Source organism: Camellia sinensis, chromosome 12 (assembly GCF_055761805.1).
Source record: "Camellia sinensis isolate YWXY chromosome 12, ASM5576180v1, whole genome shotgun sequence".
NCBI classification, from domain to species: Eukaryota; Viridiplantae; Streptophyta; class Magnoliopsida; order Ericales; family Theaceae; genus Camellia; species Camellia sinensis.
In genome coordinates this window covers 127,958,719-127,973,992 of record NC_138972.1, presented here as the reverse complement: position 1 = coordinate 127,973,992, position 15,274 = coordinate 127,958,719, and the positions used below count along the sequence as shown (strand labels likewise).

The 15,274-nt window shown below is 31.0% G+C and overlaps 2 protein-coding genes and 1 pseudogene across 3 annotated transcripts in view; all 3 read left to right on the top strand.

Moving 5' to 3' along the window:
• The window catches only part of LOC114311362 (IQ domain-containing protein IQM3-like), a 153,395-nt pseudogene extending 138,422 nt beyond the window's left edge, over positions 1-14,973 (top strand). Inside the window, exon 13 of the transcript XR_014345578.1 lies at positions 14,481-14,973. The product of XR_014345578.1 is annotated as an IQ domain-containing protein IQM3-like (transcript). The remainder of the gene's footprint in view (positions 1-14,480) is intronic.
• Positions 5,762-8,945, top strand: LOC114312254 (uncharacterized). Its single transcript, XM_028258463.2, has 3 exons — positions 5,762-6,797; positions 7,567-8,109; positions 8,735-8,945. Exons 1-3 carry the CDS (start codon positions 5,958-5,960, stop codon positions 8,831-8,833), a joined length of 1,482 nt encoding a protein of 493 aa, XP_028114264.2. The 5' UTR covers positions 5,762-5,957; the 3' UTR covers positions 8,834-8,945.
• Positions 9,075-11,972, top strand: LOC114312255 (uncharacterized). Its single transcript, XM_082898038.1, has 3 exons — positions 9,075-10,205; positions 10,774-11,301; positions 11,874-11,972. Exons 1-3 carry the CDS (start codon positions 9,396-9,398, stop codon positions 11,970-11,972), a joined length of 1,437 nt encoding a protein of 478 aa, XP_082754164.1. The 5' UTR covers positions 9,075-9,395.
• Positions 14,974-15,274: the final 301 nt, after the last annotated feature.

The window sequence follows — 15,274 nt, the reverse complement described above, 5'->3', positions numbered from 1 at the left end:
AAAATACATAAATATTAAATTATCTTTTTTTACGTGTTCCTTTTCTTGTCACATTACGTGAAATAAGAAAATAAAATAGAGAAGTGGCCTGAATGAGTCTCCCTGATTTGGGGTTTGATAATGTGATCGAAAGAAAGATCCAGAAGAGGTGTGTTGTGGTGTAGGTGGATTTAACATACACCTAACTGTTTGGAATAATTTACACCATACTTTGACATTTGAAAAATCATGATGGCTTTCTAGACACAAATGCATTTATCATGTATGATAGTAACTTTTATTTTCAGAAAAGTATATAAAATAGAAATTTAAAATTGTGTTTGAATCATGAATTTATGTAAAAATTTAAAAAGAAAAAGAAAAATATACTTTTTTCTTTTTCTTTTTAATTCTTTTTCTTTTTAAATTTTTACTTAAATTCGTAATTCAAATATAATCGTAATTTTTCATTTTGTATATTCAAGGATTGACCAATACCCGGGGTAAATTACAAATACTCTCCCTAATAGGAATGGCAATGGGGGGCAATGGGGTGGATATTAATTCCCCATCCCTATTCCCCTATAATAAATTTTCTTCATTCCCCATGGGTACCACCCTCTCTATTTTTTAATGGGTATGGATTTTCTCCAACCCACTTTAATTTTCATTTTTATTTTTTATATTTAATGTTAATCCCCATTTTTGATCATTTTTTTTTTAAGGTTCACAACAAAAACTAAATATACCTTCAATCTTTTTTCTTTCTTTTTTAATATATTTAATGTTAACAAATTTTTTTTTTTTTAAGGTTCACAACAAAAGTTAAATATACCTTCAATCTTTTTTCTTTCTTTTTTAATATATTTAATGTTAACAACCTTCTTTTTTTTCTTTTTTCTTTTTATAAAGGTTTTACCTAAATATACCTTCAATCTTTTTTCTTTCTTTTTTAATATATTTAATGTTAACAACTTATTTTTTTATTTATTTTTTATTTTTTTAAGGTTCACAACAAAAGCTAAATATACATTCAATCTTATTTTATTTTATTTGGTTCAACAACAAAATCAAATACACATTAATTAATTAATTAAAAAAAATTTTTTATAATAATCAAATATATAATTTTGAGACAATCAAATAAGTTTTAGTAATTGAAAAAAAAAATGTGGAAGAACGTGGAAGATTAAAAAAAAAATACAACCATCTCTCTCACTCTCACTCTCACTCTCACTCTCACTCTCTCCCCTACATGTTATAAGAACCTGAGTACAATGTCATAAGAGCCTGTTTGAAGAAATAAAATATGAAAGAACCTATTTGAAGAAAGTGTTATAAGACTCATATTAAATTGCATCAGGGCATAAACAATGAATTGTTTGTTGACCTCTTAGCCACGGACATTTTAGACATTAAACCATCTTTCTCTTAGCAAATTTGAACCATTCATTTTAATTTATCCAAAATCTAATTATAGCTTTAACAAATCTGAACCACTCATTTTAAGATATCTATCCATTACCTCACCCAATCCATCCTCCATCTTCTTCCTTTAGTCCCCCACGAATTATGTTGTTTGTTGCTTTTAAAAAATAAAAAATGTTTTTTCAATTAAATTTTTACTAATTTCACAACACCATCACCACTATTCTCACTTTCACTGTCACGCTACCATCACCATAGCCACTACCATCATCACTGCCGCCATCACCCCACCACTATGTAACAATCTCTACTTTCACCTTCGTTCCATCACCACCACCACCAAATATAAAAAAATATATTTTTAATTTTTTTATAAAAAATATTTTTCATTAAAAAATATTTTCTATCTAAATAAATGAAGCATAACATTGGGAAACAAGCTGATTTCAGCTAAATCTGTTCATAACTAAGAAAAATTCTTTTAATTTAAAAAAAATTATTTAGTAAGACTTTGTATTCCCTTTTTGTTTTTCTAACAAATAAATCTTTGTACCCATCATTTCTAACCAATCACGACTCATGCTTGTTTTGATTCTCTACAATTTTCTTATTTTCAAATACATATATATATATATATATATATATATATACATATATATATATATATGTTGTATAAATTGTGTGATAACATAAAACAAATAAATTCATACTCGTTAATTGAAATTTCAGAACAAGCAAATCATTCTGAAAATTACAATACATAACAAAATAAAATAACATGGAAAAGCAAACCGAAACCTACACTAGACAGTGTCCTTAATTTTTTTAAATAAATTTAAAAAATTCTAAATATGCATAAAATTTGACAAGAATAATGTAACAATGTTAATTAATGTGTATTTGATTTTATTGTTGAGCCAAATAAAATAAAATAAGATTGAATGTATATTTAGCTTTGGTTGTGAATCTTAAAAAAAAAAAAAAAAAATTGGTTGTGAACCTTAAAAAAAAAAAATTTTAAAAAAAACAAAAGAAAAAACATTGAACGTATATTTAGTTTTGGTTGTGAATCTTAAAAATTAAAAAAAAAATGGTTGTGAACCTTAAAAATAAAATAAAAAAAGATTTGAGGTATATTTAGCTTTAGTTGTGGATCTTAAAAAAAAAAATATATATATATATATATATATATTTGGTTGTGAACCTTAAAAAAAAATTTAAAAAAAACAAAAGAAAAAAGATTGAATGTATATTTAGCTTTGGTTGTGAATCTTAAAAATTAAAAAAAAAATGGTTGTGATCCTTAAAAATAAAATAAAATAAAAATTGGAGGTATATTTAGCTTTGGTTGTGGATCTTTAAAAAAAAAAAGAAGTTGTGAACCTGAAAAAATAAATAAAAAAAAAAAAGAAAAAAAGATTGAATGTATATTTAGTTTTGGTTGTGAATCTTAAAAAAAAAATTAAAAAAAAAAAAACATATGGGGAAATTAGTGGGTACCCATCCCCAACCCATCCCCTGTGGATATTTAAAAAATATCACTTTCCCTACCCAATGGATAAGAAAAAGAGGGGAAAACCCATGTATTTGGATTGGTGGTTTGAAAAATTATAAATACCTCCATGTCAGAATTTTTTATTCAACAAAATTAATTGAAAAAGTAAAATTTCTAACTGTTCACCTATAAAATAATAAAATTATTTAAATTATTAATTTAAATAAAATTTTAACATTATTAAAAACTATTAATTAATTTGATAATTTATTAATAAAAGGACTTATTTATTATGAAATTAAAAATTTTAAAAATATAATATAATTTTTAAAATTACAAGAAATAATTTATAATTTAAATAAACTTAAAGGGTGTATTTATAATTTATCCACAACGCACATGGATATGTGGAGTATCTTTGCAACCAAACTTTAGAACATAACACAATATTAGTTATTTAATCCCTTAAACCACACACATGCACGAGCGTCTCTTTACAATCAAAGCTAGGAAGAACATAACATAATATGACTTGAAAAGTAAATATGACTTGAAAAGTAAATTTGCATGTACAATAAATACATCAAAAATAATTTATTCACTGAATTTAAATTTATTAGAATCATCTAAATTTGTGCATACTGATTGACTTCTTCGATGACCATCAGGACAATTAATACAAGTCTTGTCAATCGCGATTATCACTCTTATTATCAGATGACCGACCAAACAATCGGTATGTACAAATTCCAAATATTTGGACAAACCAAAATTCACCATTGCTCTAAATATATATAGCTCCTCAAAAGGTGTTTTTGCCTTGCAGTCCAAGAGTCAAAATTTTCTATTTAGCCTCTGTTTGGCAAGTGAGGTTGGAGGCTTTTTTGGCTATTTTAGCCACAAAAAACAAAATAGGCTATTTTAGCCATAACAAACAAAACATCACATCCAACCCATAATCATTACATTCTTCTCTCACAAAAAAACTCAAAAAAGCCAAAAAGCCAAAAAGCCCTTCCCAAACCAAGCTTTTAAGCCCAGGCTAAAATAGCCAAAAAAGCCAAAAAGCCAAAAAGCCAACCCACTTCCCAAACCAAGCCTTATTGTTTTTGCATGTCCTTTTTCCTTGTGATTTTTTTTTTTTTTTTTTTGATTTGATTTGATCCAAACTTTAATGCACAATGAGAGAGAGACAGAGAGATGTGCTTATATGCAATAGAGTTAAGGGTTGTTTGAGTATCCTTAATAAGTGTATTTTTTGTCTTTTTAAACTAAAAAATTGAGATTGAAAATATGGATGTTTGGATTAACTTTTTGACTTTTTATAAAAAAATGTATAATAAAAAATTATAAAAATTGATTTATAGGGAAAAATTCAAATTGGGAATTGTGCAGCCGTAATTGTTGATTTTTGATGAATAGTGTTAACTTTTTAACTTTTTGAGTAACTTTTTAACCTTTTTAACTTTTTTACAAGTTTCCAAACTTGGCCTTCGTATGTTAATTAGTAGGAAATTGTATATAATTTAGTGTTATTGTTTGGATAATAAGACAGTTAAAAGACCTTTTTGGCAAAATTTATTTACAACTTAAAAAATAAAGTTAAAACTTTTTATAAATTTTTTAGCTGAAAATATAAATAACCTGAAAATATAAAAAGTTTTGACATACATCTTAAATTTTCAAAATAAAACTGATTAAGTATGCAATTTCAAATTTTAAATTAAATAAGTGTTTCCAATTAGACAATTTGCATAACAATTTCACTATAGTTATGCATTAAAATTTTAAGTTATTAAAGAGGAATAATTTTTGAACACATGTTCTAATATAGTAATAATTTTATTATTTATATTTTTAATATGCTATGCAGAGAAAGGAAAATTATACCCTTTTATGCTGAGCAGTTCAAGTTCACATGGTCTTATTTTGTTATCATATTGTGTTTATCGTCTAATGTATTAATAACAAGTACAAATTGATGGACTCATTAAATCAATACAATATTAACACATAAGATAATAACTATATTATATTGAAAAATAATTATTGTCTTGACATTATTATAATTTTTTCAACCACAATTTCTTGTAAAGAAAATTCAACGAGTGTAAGTGAAGAAATTCCATGTGCTCAAGGAAAACTCTTACAAGCAAAGGGTGACATGAGCAGACTTTGTATGACTTTTTGCTTCATACTAATTTAGTAAAATTGAGTAGGATAGGGTTATCAGCTTCATTAATTTATTATATGATGCAATGATGCTTGTTGAGACAGATTTGTTCTTGTTTGACCTTATTACTAACTAATAGACAGCTATTATAAGAGTAACTAGCACTTCAACCACACACTTCATCTCGTAATTTGCGAACTCATATTAATGAATTTATTATAGTTAGTGCAATAATTTTCAAAAAATTACATTAATCTTCTTTACTATAAATTAATTAATCTTCTTTACAACTATGGTGATCTTAACAAAATTATATTAATTTTCTTTACAATCATGACAAATTTAACAGTGCTAATGAATCTGATGAAATTATTATAAAAAATGCTAAAGACTTTACATATATTATTAAATATTTTATAAAAATACTTATGAAGTTGTGGAACCTATGTGAGCTTCATGTCGTGTGAGTCATATGAAAAATGTTAGAGAGCCTGAAAGTTTTATCGAAATTTCTATCAAATGTTTATCACACATTCATATAAGATATTTGGTAAAAATTTTAATATAACTTTTGAATCTCTAGCATTACTCGAGTCATATTCATCATTTCTTTTTATCCGTTTGATGACTAACAGTATGAGCCAATACATAATACATATAGTATGAAATTTATATTTCAAGAGAGTGCTATATAATTATATAATTATGCAAAAATTATAGGGCTAGTTATAATTTATTCATTACTTTTAATTAACTTAGCTTTATAAAAATGTGTACAATGATTCTTCAGAACAAAGTCAAGATATACAAGTCCCTACGGATTGATTTCTATCCCATTCCCACCTAGTTCTTCATCAACATATTGTTTCCGTCATCCTCACCATGAACTCTTCAACAACTTCCATCAAGTTCAGCAGATTTTCATCAGATAATTTTTATGTGAACCTCTGCAAAACTCTTGGAATTTCAGGACTAGTCCTATACTTAGCTTACATATTCATTTTTACCCAATCCAACTGCCCATCTTCTCAATTCTTCACCCCCTTACAACACATATGGCCAGTGACACCACCTTCCCAGCAACCTAATAACCTCACTCATACCAATCATTCCTCTCCCACCAATCTTACCCACCTTGTTTTTGGCCTTGTAGGCTCTGTTAATGCATGGAGATACCGAAAAGCATATATCGAGTCATGGTGGCGCCCCAACGCAACACGTGGATATCTCTTCCTCGACACACACCCCACCGATGACCTCCTCCCCTGGCCGCCATCCTCTCCTCCTCTTCGCGTGTCCAATGACATATCCAAAATCGTAAAAGAGTCAAAACATGTAGCGCCAATCATGGCTCGCATGGTGCATGCGATTTTGGAGGTGTTTAGGGAGGGCGACGAGGGAGTGAGGTGGTATGTGATGGGGGATGATGATTCTATCTTTTTTGTGGACAATTGGGTTGATATTTTGGGGAAATATGATCATACCAAGTACGTTTACATTGGGGGACAATCGGAGTTTATTATGTCCAATTTTTGGTTCTCATTTGCTCAAGGGTTTGGTGGAGCTGGATTTGCTTTGAGTTATCCTTTGGTTGCAGCAATGGTTAAAGATTTAGAAGGGTGTTTGAGGAGATACCCATATTTGAATTCAGCAGATTTGATTACTAAGTACTGTGTAGATGAGTTGGGGGTTCCATTTTCTATTGAGAGGGGAATTCATCAGGTAATTATTTAGCATTGTTCCTTTTCTATACAGTTTTTCTACGTGCAATTTTCTCGTATAGAGTGTGACCTATATATTTAATAAGTCCCATAAGATTGTGTTCTATTTTGTGATATAATGTTATGCATTTAAAATTTTCTTTAGGGATTAACAATTCCATGACATGAAAATATCAACAACAAAAAAATATGGAGGTAGAGGTTTTCTTTGTGGTTTTCTAATTCAATTTTTTCTCTATGTATTCACTATAGTCTGGAGGTAGCGGTAGTTTTGGGCTGGGATGTGCCTTTCAAGTTCACATATCTATATTGAAATAAAAAAATGTTGTCAACTATAAAAATATATCTTGAATGTTACTCTAAAAGTGAGTGTGTAGTGTAGATTTAGAGTTAGTGGGATATGGGTTATTCATAATAAATGTAAACCATTGATTCTGTTTTTGAAGTATGTACAATTAATTGCTGATGTTGAAATTGTAAAAGGAAAACAAACAAGTGGCAGTTGTGGAGTGGGATAGAGTTTCAAGTTTACATATCTATGTTAAAATTGAAAAGAAAACAAAGTTAGACATTTGGGGCTTCAAGTTCACCAGCACGGACGCACAATAAAGATATATGTTGACACAAAATTATAACACAAACAAAACATGCTATTTTCTTAGAAGTGTATAATTGGCTTTCATAAAACTTTCTTTTGTTAAACAAATTCACACAAAAACAAAGTTCAAATGGAAATTAAAATTATTTGTGAATGGATATATACAATGCAGATTGATCTACGCGGCGACATATCAGGTTTTCTATCATCTCACCCACAATCTCCATTACTCTCCCTCCACCATTTCGACATGGTAGAACCAATCTTCCCCTCCATGGACCGTTTCCAATCCACAAACCACCTCATGAAAGCTGCAAAAATCGACCAGTCTCGTATGTTGCAACAAACTATTTGCTACCAAAAACAAACTAACTGGTCTTTTTCCATATCATGGGGCTACTCTGCCCATATTTATGAAAAAGTGTTGCCAAGAAGTGTTTTGAAAAGGCCACTTGAGACATTTAGGCCATGGTCTAAGGCAAAACCACCATTCTATATGTTCAACACACGGTGGCCACCTTTTGTTGATCCATGCGAAGCTCCTCACGTTTTTTTCTTCGAATCCATTGATAGTTCCAGAGGGAACAACCAAATTGTTACAACTTATGTTCGATCTTCGCCACGTGGGTTACCAGCTTGTTCATCAAGTGGAAATCACTCTGCTGATTATATCTCTAGAGTTCGGGTGTTCTCGCCGATGACAAAGCACCTTGAGGTGAGTCTAAATCATGTTTCATATTAACTCTTTTTAGAAAATATTAGGCACCTACAAATATTCAAGCAAAACTAGGTAATTACATTTGGGAAAGAAATTAATTTACCCCCCATAGAGTAATATTAATTTTTTTTCAAATAAACATACTACAACATATACGAGTTTTAGAAACCAAATTTTTGTCTCTAAAAGTGAAAATTTTGTTGCAAAAAACATTTAGGGATTAATTTCTATTGTCGTGCGAATAGTTGTTAAAAGATCGTTCCGAAAAGTCAAAAATAAAACTTTTACGACAAAATTTTGAAAATGTCACTAATAAATACACTTTTAGGGATAAAATAATTTGATCTCAAAATAGTTTATTTTTTGAGATAAAAAATTTGGTCCCAAAAAGATAATAGTTCATCACTAATGTCCAATTTTCGTTGCTAAAAATGTAATGACACTTTTCGTAACAAAAATATTTGATCCCTATAAAATAATTTTGTCCCTAAATTTTTAGTCTTTTAAACATTAATTTTTTGTAGTGACAATTTAATATGAAAAAGTCATTGTTAATTATTTGCCCCTTCTCTCCATATTATGAACGAGTCATTCATATTTACTATCTCTCTCTCTCTTACAGATTGAAAGAAGTGAATGTTGTGACGTTGTAAAAGTGAGTACGAAGAACATAACTGAGATCAAATTCAGGGCTTGCAAGGATGATGAGATAATTGCCTAAGTTAAATGTTGTGGATCTTAATTTCTCACTGTAATTTTTTTTTTTTTTTTTTTTTTTTTTTTTGAACAAGATCAACTAATTATATTTATTGAGTGGACAATTTTTTATTTTATTTTTTCTTGCACATCTTTACAGATATTTGCACAAAAGCTATAATTATGAGATGCATCAAATTGCATCACTAGTTATCAATTTTTTAGTTGAAGTTATGCCATTGGAAATTAAAGATATGACTTTAGTTTCACTGTTTTAAAGCTTTCAATGTTAAATCCCTGCAACTAATTATATCAATGGTTTATAACAACTTTATTGCAAGTAGTAACAACTTCATTTAAACTCATTGAATATTTGTTCTAAAATTTAATGAGTAGTTTAAATACTTTTTCCTTTTTCTTTTTTTTTTCCCTTCCTCTTTTCTTCTCTTTCCCTAGTAGAATTTTTATTATGTCAGTGTTTGTATCCAAAATGGCACCACCAATGAGAACGTAATTTTTTTTTCAATGAATTGAGATTATATACTATACTATAGTCTTCATTCAATATCATTTAGTTATTCTTTACAATGCCATCTCCAACTACCACCAAGTTCACTTCATCAAAACAAAAACATCAATTTTCATCCAATAATTTCACTTTGAGAATATGCAAAACACTTTTCCCTTCAGGGCTAGCCCTTTTATTGGTTTACCTTTTCCTTTTCAAGCATTCCAATTACCCATCCTCCAAGTTCACCTCACCCTTCCAAGCTTGCCATAGTGATAATTCTCCCACTAATATCACCCACCTTGTGTTTGGACTTGTAAGCTCTATCAACTCATGGAAAGCGAGGAGGCCTTATGTTGAATCATGGTGGCGACCAAACGTTACACGTGGATACCTCTTCCTCGACAAACCTCCCACCCAGGATCTCCTACCATGGCCTTTAACCTCTCCGCCTCTAAGGATCTCAGAGGATTACTCTAAATTAGAACAGGAGTCAAAACATCTAGCACCAAGAATGATTCGCATGGTGCTTGCACTCTCGGAGACATTGAGAGAGGGAGATGATGGGGTGAGATGGTATGTGATGGGGTTTGATGATTCCATTTTTTTTGTGGACAATTGGGTTAGTGTTCTAGCAAAGTATGATCATAGTAAGTACTTGTACATTGGGGGACAAGCAGAGACTATTTTGTCAAACTTTTTTTTCTCATTTGAACAAGGGTTTGGTGGGGCTGGAATAGCATTGAGCTACCCTTTGGCTGCAGCAATGGTGAAGGATTTGGAAGGGTGCATTAGGAGATACCCATATGCCAATTCAGCTGATCTGATTACTCAGTATTGTGTAGATGAATTTGGAGTTTCTTTTACTGCCGAGAAAGGTATTCATCAGGTAATTATGCCTTCTCAAACAAAAAATGGCAAATTATACTCATGCTTTCTGTAATTTTTTTCTTGTATCAATTTAGTCTCTGTAAAATTCTAATTGCATCAATTTTTTCTTTAATTTTTCATATTTTGTCAACCTAATCTAAATGATAACATTCATTATGAAATTGGACAGAAATCAAGAACAAAATGATCCATTCAAAAGGAATGGACCATTTTAAATTGGATGCAAATCTCTCAATCGTCTTGAAGAGAGTGAATGGAGTATTTTATTCTGTTGATTTCAATCCAATTTTTAAATGAACGTTATCAATTAAATTAAATTGACACGATATGAAAAGTTGAAGGATAAAATTAAAACAATTAATACTACAAGGATCGAATTGAGAACATTTACAGAGACTTAGAACACATCACGACTTGGAATATTTACACAAACACACTCAACGATGGAAAGAAAATGTCTTAACCATCTTACAACTTCATGGTGAATTACGTGAAATTTCACTCTGCAAGTAAGAGAAATATCACACTCAAACACAAGTCAATATTGCATTTGTTAATGGATGCAGATTGATCTAAGGGGGGATATATCAGGTTTCCTATCAGCCCATCCACAAGCTCCATTGTTGTCCCTCCACCACTTCGATTATGTAAACCCTATTTTCCCCTCCATGGACCGTATCCAATCCACAAACCACCTCATGAAGGCGGCGAAAATTGATCAATCACGATTGCTTCAACAAACCATTTGCTATGACAGGCCAAGAAACTGGTCTTTTTCTGTCTCATGGGGATATTCTGCCCACATTTATGAAAAAATTTACGCGCGAACCTTGTTAAAGAGACCGCTTGAGACGTTTAGGCCATGGTTAGAGGACGCAAAGCTACCAATGTTCATGTTCAATACAAGGTGGCCATGTGAAATACCTAACATCTTCTTCTTTGAATCCGGAGGGAAAACTTTAAGGAACCAAATTTTGACGACCTACCTTCGATCGACACCACTGCGCCACCCAAATTGTACATTGAGTGGCAATCATTTTGCAAATAAAATCTCCAAAATTCAAGTCTTCTCATCAGCAACTAAGCTCATTGATGTAAGTGTGTAACATGTATATGTTTCTTTTGGTAATTTCTATTGTAGAAAATGATATACTTCTAGAATTTTTATACTGAATTAATGAAACTAATGATGTGGTTGTTGTATTTTCAAAAATATAAATTATAAGTTTTAAACTTAAAGTAATAAAATCAAAATTTATTACATCATTTTATGTTAATTTTTTTTTATTTATGTAGCATTACTACTTCAGTGCTGCAAATTGAGTGTGGTGGTATTTTTACCTTAATTTTGTTTGAAGTAAGAATTGTTTTAGGAAAATGGCTGGTAGCTCGAAAGTGAAGGGTCGAATGGGTCGAAAATATTCTCTTACCGGTAAGAGAATACAAAAAAAACCTAAAACGACGTCGTTTTGAGATTTCGAGCCATTCGACCCACTGATATTTCGAACTACCAACTGGAGTTGATTGTTTTATTACAATTTTCTAAGCTACATAGGGTTTTTTATCTAACAAAAAGATGCTATATAAAAAGGGAAATATTATTTAGTGAAAGAAATTAATTTACTAGTCATTTATATTTGTCTAATTAACCTTTTCTCTCACACAGTTTGGAAGAAGTGAATGTTGTGACATCGTACACGTGGATGGCATGGACACTGCAGATGTCAGATTAAGAGATTGCAAGGATGATGAGATAATTGGTTAAATAAAATGCAGCATGAGCATAGCATATGGTTGCAAAAATGTTCTTATATTGCAACCCCAAATTTTTTTAATCTTTTTTATTTCCTTTGGTGGGAACTTGATGAACTCATAACTGATTCTTAAAAATAAAAAGAAAAAAGAAAAAACTATTCTTACCCTTTCAAAATTTTGGTGGAACACCTGAGTTGGTCCAATCTTATACCAAACTATACAAATGTTTTTGAGTGGAAACTCTAACAAATCAGTTTATAAGAGGCAAGTGTTTAAGAGGTTTATATTCACATTTTCAATAATCAGTTTAAATTAGGACCATAACAAAGGAAATGTTTTTTTTTTAGCCTTCATGATTCCACCTTCTGAAACAAATTAGAATGAAAATTGATTCCTAGAGCTTGTTTGGCAACTTGGTTATTTTAGTTGGGTTTTTCTTTTTTTTGGTGTGTGTATGTGTCTATTTTAGCCTAACTAAAAAGTTATCTTTAGAAAGATAATTAGTTTTTTTTATAGTTTATCTTGGGAAAGATAATTAGTTTTTTTTTTATATAGTTTATTTGATAGCTGTAAGAGAAAAAATAAAATAATTATAATTTGGATATGACTTTTTTTTATTTTATTAGTTATTTTAGCATATTTTATCTTTATTGACTATTTTTGTCAAAAAAAACTCCTTCCCAAATAGGGCCTAGTTAAATTTTTTGCTTTAAAAAAATTAGTCAAAAAAATCACTAAGCCATTTATCACTAGCTAAAAAAAAATTAAATGCCACCTCATTTTTTTTTTGAGAAAATTAGTCTAAGGTCCCTCTCCCATTTTTAGTAATGGAAGAGATTCACAATATTATTTTATAATGTCGAAAGTCCCTCAACTTCCACACCAATATATCACAAAGAAATTTGACCTTACCAAATTAAAACTCATCTCTGTCTCTCTCTAAACTTCTCTATTCTCAGACCTGTCCAGATCAACTCTTGTTCCTCACCCTTGACTTCATTCTCCAGCCGATTGAGCTCCACCTTCACCGGATCCAACCTGTGCAGCAAATTCAAGAACTTATCCGCGTCCAAACTTGGCGGCCTCTGCGGAGCTCGCCTCCTTGAACTCTTAAACGATCCCGACACCGTCAACGACGTCGCCGCCGCCACCGCATTTTCACTCTCCACAACACCACTCCCTTCGGATTCACCGTCTCCCGCCTCTCCTGGCTCCTCCACGTCCGATCGTGATCGCTGTCGCCGCCGTCGAAGAAAAAGACGATGACTAGTTTTATGTTCTTCATTAATTGTTTTCTCTTTGCACAAAAACACATTTTAATTTATATATATATATATATATAGGTTGCTATTGTTATTTATTCACTCAATGGAGTGAACTATTAATAACTTTTATCTTTGCTTTTGAATCTAACCTGACAATAATCCCAGTCATAAACAAAATTGACAAGCCAACTGATGATCTAGATCGTGTTAAAGCTCAGCTAAAATCAGAAAATTTTTCTGGACCAAACCAGAGAAATTTCAGTTCAAACCAGAGAATTTCTCTGGACCAACCCAGAGAAATTTCAGTTCTAACTTATGATGCAACTTTAATATTTGATTAAATTTACCTTCTTTTCTAACCATGCAGCTAGAGAAATTTTGAATTTCTCCGGAGAGAAGGAAGGCCAGAGAAATTTTGAATTTCTCTGGACCAGAAAACACAATAATTCAACTAATGTCAATTTCATGGAAAATCTTCACACCTGTCTGCTGACTGATTGTAACTGCTTTTAACGATTTTCTCTACTAGATGAAAACGAAGATCAATTATTGTATTTCAATCTTTTGGATTTGGGCATTGCCTTGTTGAACAAATTGTTTCATCATATATGATGAGTCACAACATGTGCATTTTAGAACTTCCAATTTTAGCATAACAAGAATCTACTGCCTTTGTTAGTTACTGTAATCAGTAAAGCTCTAATTCACGTCAAATGTGCATAGTCTGGCAAATGAATGAACTACTAGTCTACTACCCATTCACGTATGTGCATATCAATTCCTACTGGCAGCTGCTCAAGTATCTAACTGATTTTTTTTGCTGGTCAATAGTAGGGTCAATAGTAGCTTGAAACAACCCTTGAAAAAGAGGAGACTGGATGGAGTTTCCTTTTTTTCTTTTTTTTTTAATGTCTATAGAAACAAAATGTATCTCATTGTGATCTACAAATCATGCCAGGAAAAGCTGGTTTGTGTAAAATATTAGAATGGTATGGCCATGAACTTAGGTTTCTCTCTACAATCTTGGAAGTGCTCTTATTTTAAGACTTGTTTAACTAATATGTAAAACACATTAGATGATTCAACTTTCTGTAGAGGTTTTGATACCCTGTCTCTGGTGAACAGAATATTTTCTATTCAGCAAAACATATGTATACAGGCACATGTGCATACATCTAAATGAAGTATCACAGTTGACTGATAGATATTCCCTAGCATAGGATCTGTGACATTTTTTTAATTTATTTTTTCAGTCTATATCGCCATATAGTGGACATTACCGGCCAACTGATGACAGCCTTGACAACTTTTTGTCATTTCTTAATGAAAATGGAGTGAACCTTGATGAAATCGAAGTATGTGATATTCTTTTCTACTGTGTCATTTTACTCTCGTAGATCTGTTGATTAGTGTGTTAAACTTCCTGCAAGGGAGGTGGTTGTAAGGTGCAACTTCTTGCCTGTGAAGCACAAACTTGTTTTGAATCCTCAAAAAAAGTTTTGAGGTTAACATCAAGAGGCAAGCTGGTTACACACCAGATTTCATATGAGCCCTGAGTTGGTTATATGACACCTGGACATACCGTTGACTGTTGGTATACGTTCAGCTGTCATGTAGCTTCCTCATGCCTTTCATGGCAATTGGCATATTTAGTTTGTAGAGCTCCTTGATATCTATAAGTCTACATACACATAATTAAACTTCAAAGAAGTACCAAGAAATTACATGTCAGTGAACCATATCTGAAGACGATTGAATAAGGATAATTTTAGTATACCTACCGTGCTGACATGCACATTTTGGGTACTTTTCTAACTCAGATATATAGGTTGCTATTGTTGTTTATTCACTCAATGGAGTGAACTATTGATAACTTTTATCTTTGCTTTTGAATTTAACCTGACAATAATCCCAATCATAAACAAAATTGACCAGCCAACTGCTGATCCAGATCGTGTTAAAGCTCAGCTAAAATCAGATAATTTTTCTGGACCAACCCAGAGAAATTTCAGTTCAAACCAGAGAATTTCTCTGGACCAACCCAGAG

Coding starts and splice junctions, on each gene's coding strand:
- LOC114312254 (XM_028258463.2), top strand. CDS start 5,958: ATGAACTCTTCAACAACTTCCATCAAGTTCAGCAGATTTTCATCAGAT. Junction 6,798..7,566: donor TTGAGAGGGGAATTCATCAG/GTAATTATTTAG, acceptor TATACAATGCAG/ATTGATCTACGCGGCGACAT. Junction 8,110..8,734: donor CGATGACAAAGCACCTTGAG/GTGAGTCTAAAT, acceptor TCTCTCTTACAG/ATTGAAAGAAGTGAATGTTG.
- LOC114312255 (XM_082898038.1), top strand. CDS start 9,396: ATGCCATCTCCAACTACCACCAAGTTCACTTCATCAAAACAAAAACAT. Junction 10,206..10,773: donor CCGAGAAAGGTATTCATCAG/GTAATTATGCCT, acceptor TAATGGATGCAG/ATTGATCTAAGGGGGGATAT. Junction 11,302..11,873: donor CAGCAACTAAGCTCATTGAT/GTAAGTGTGTAA, acceptor TCTCTCACACAG/TTTGGAAGAAGTGAATGTTG.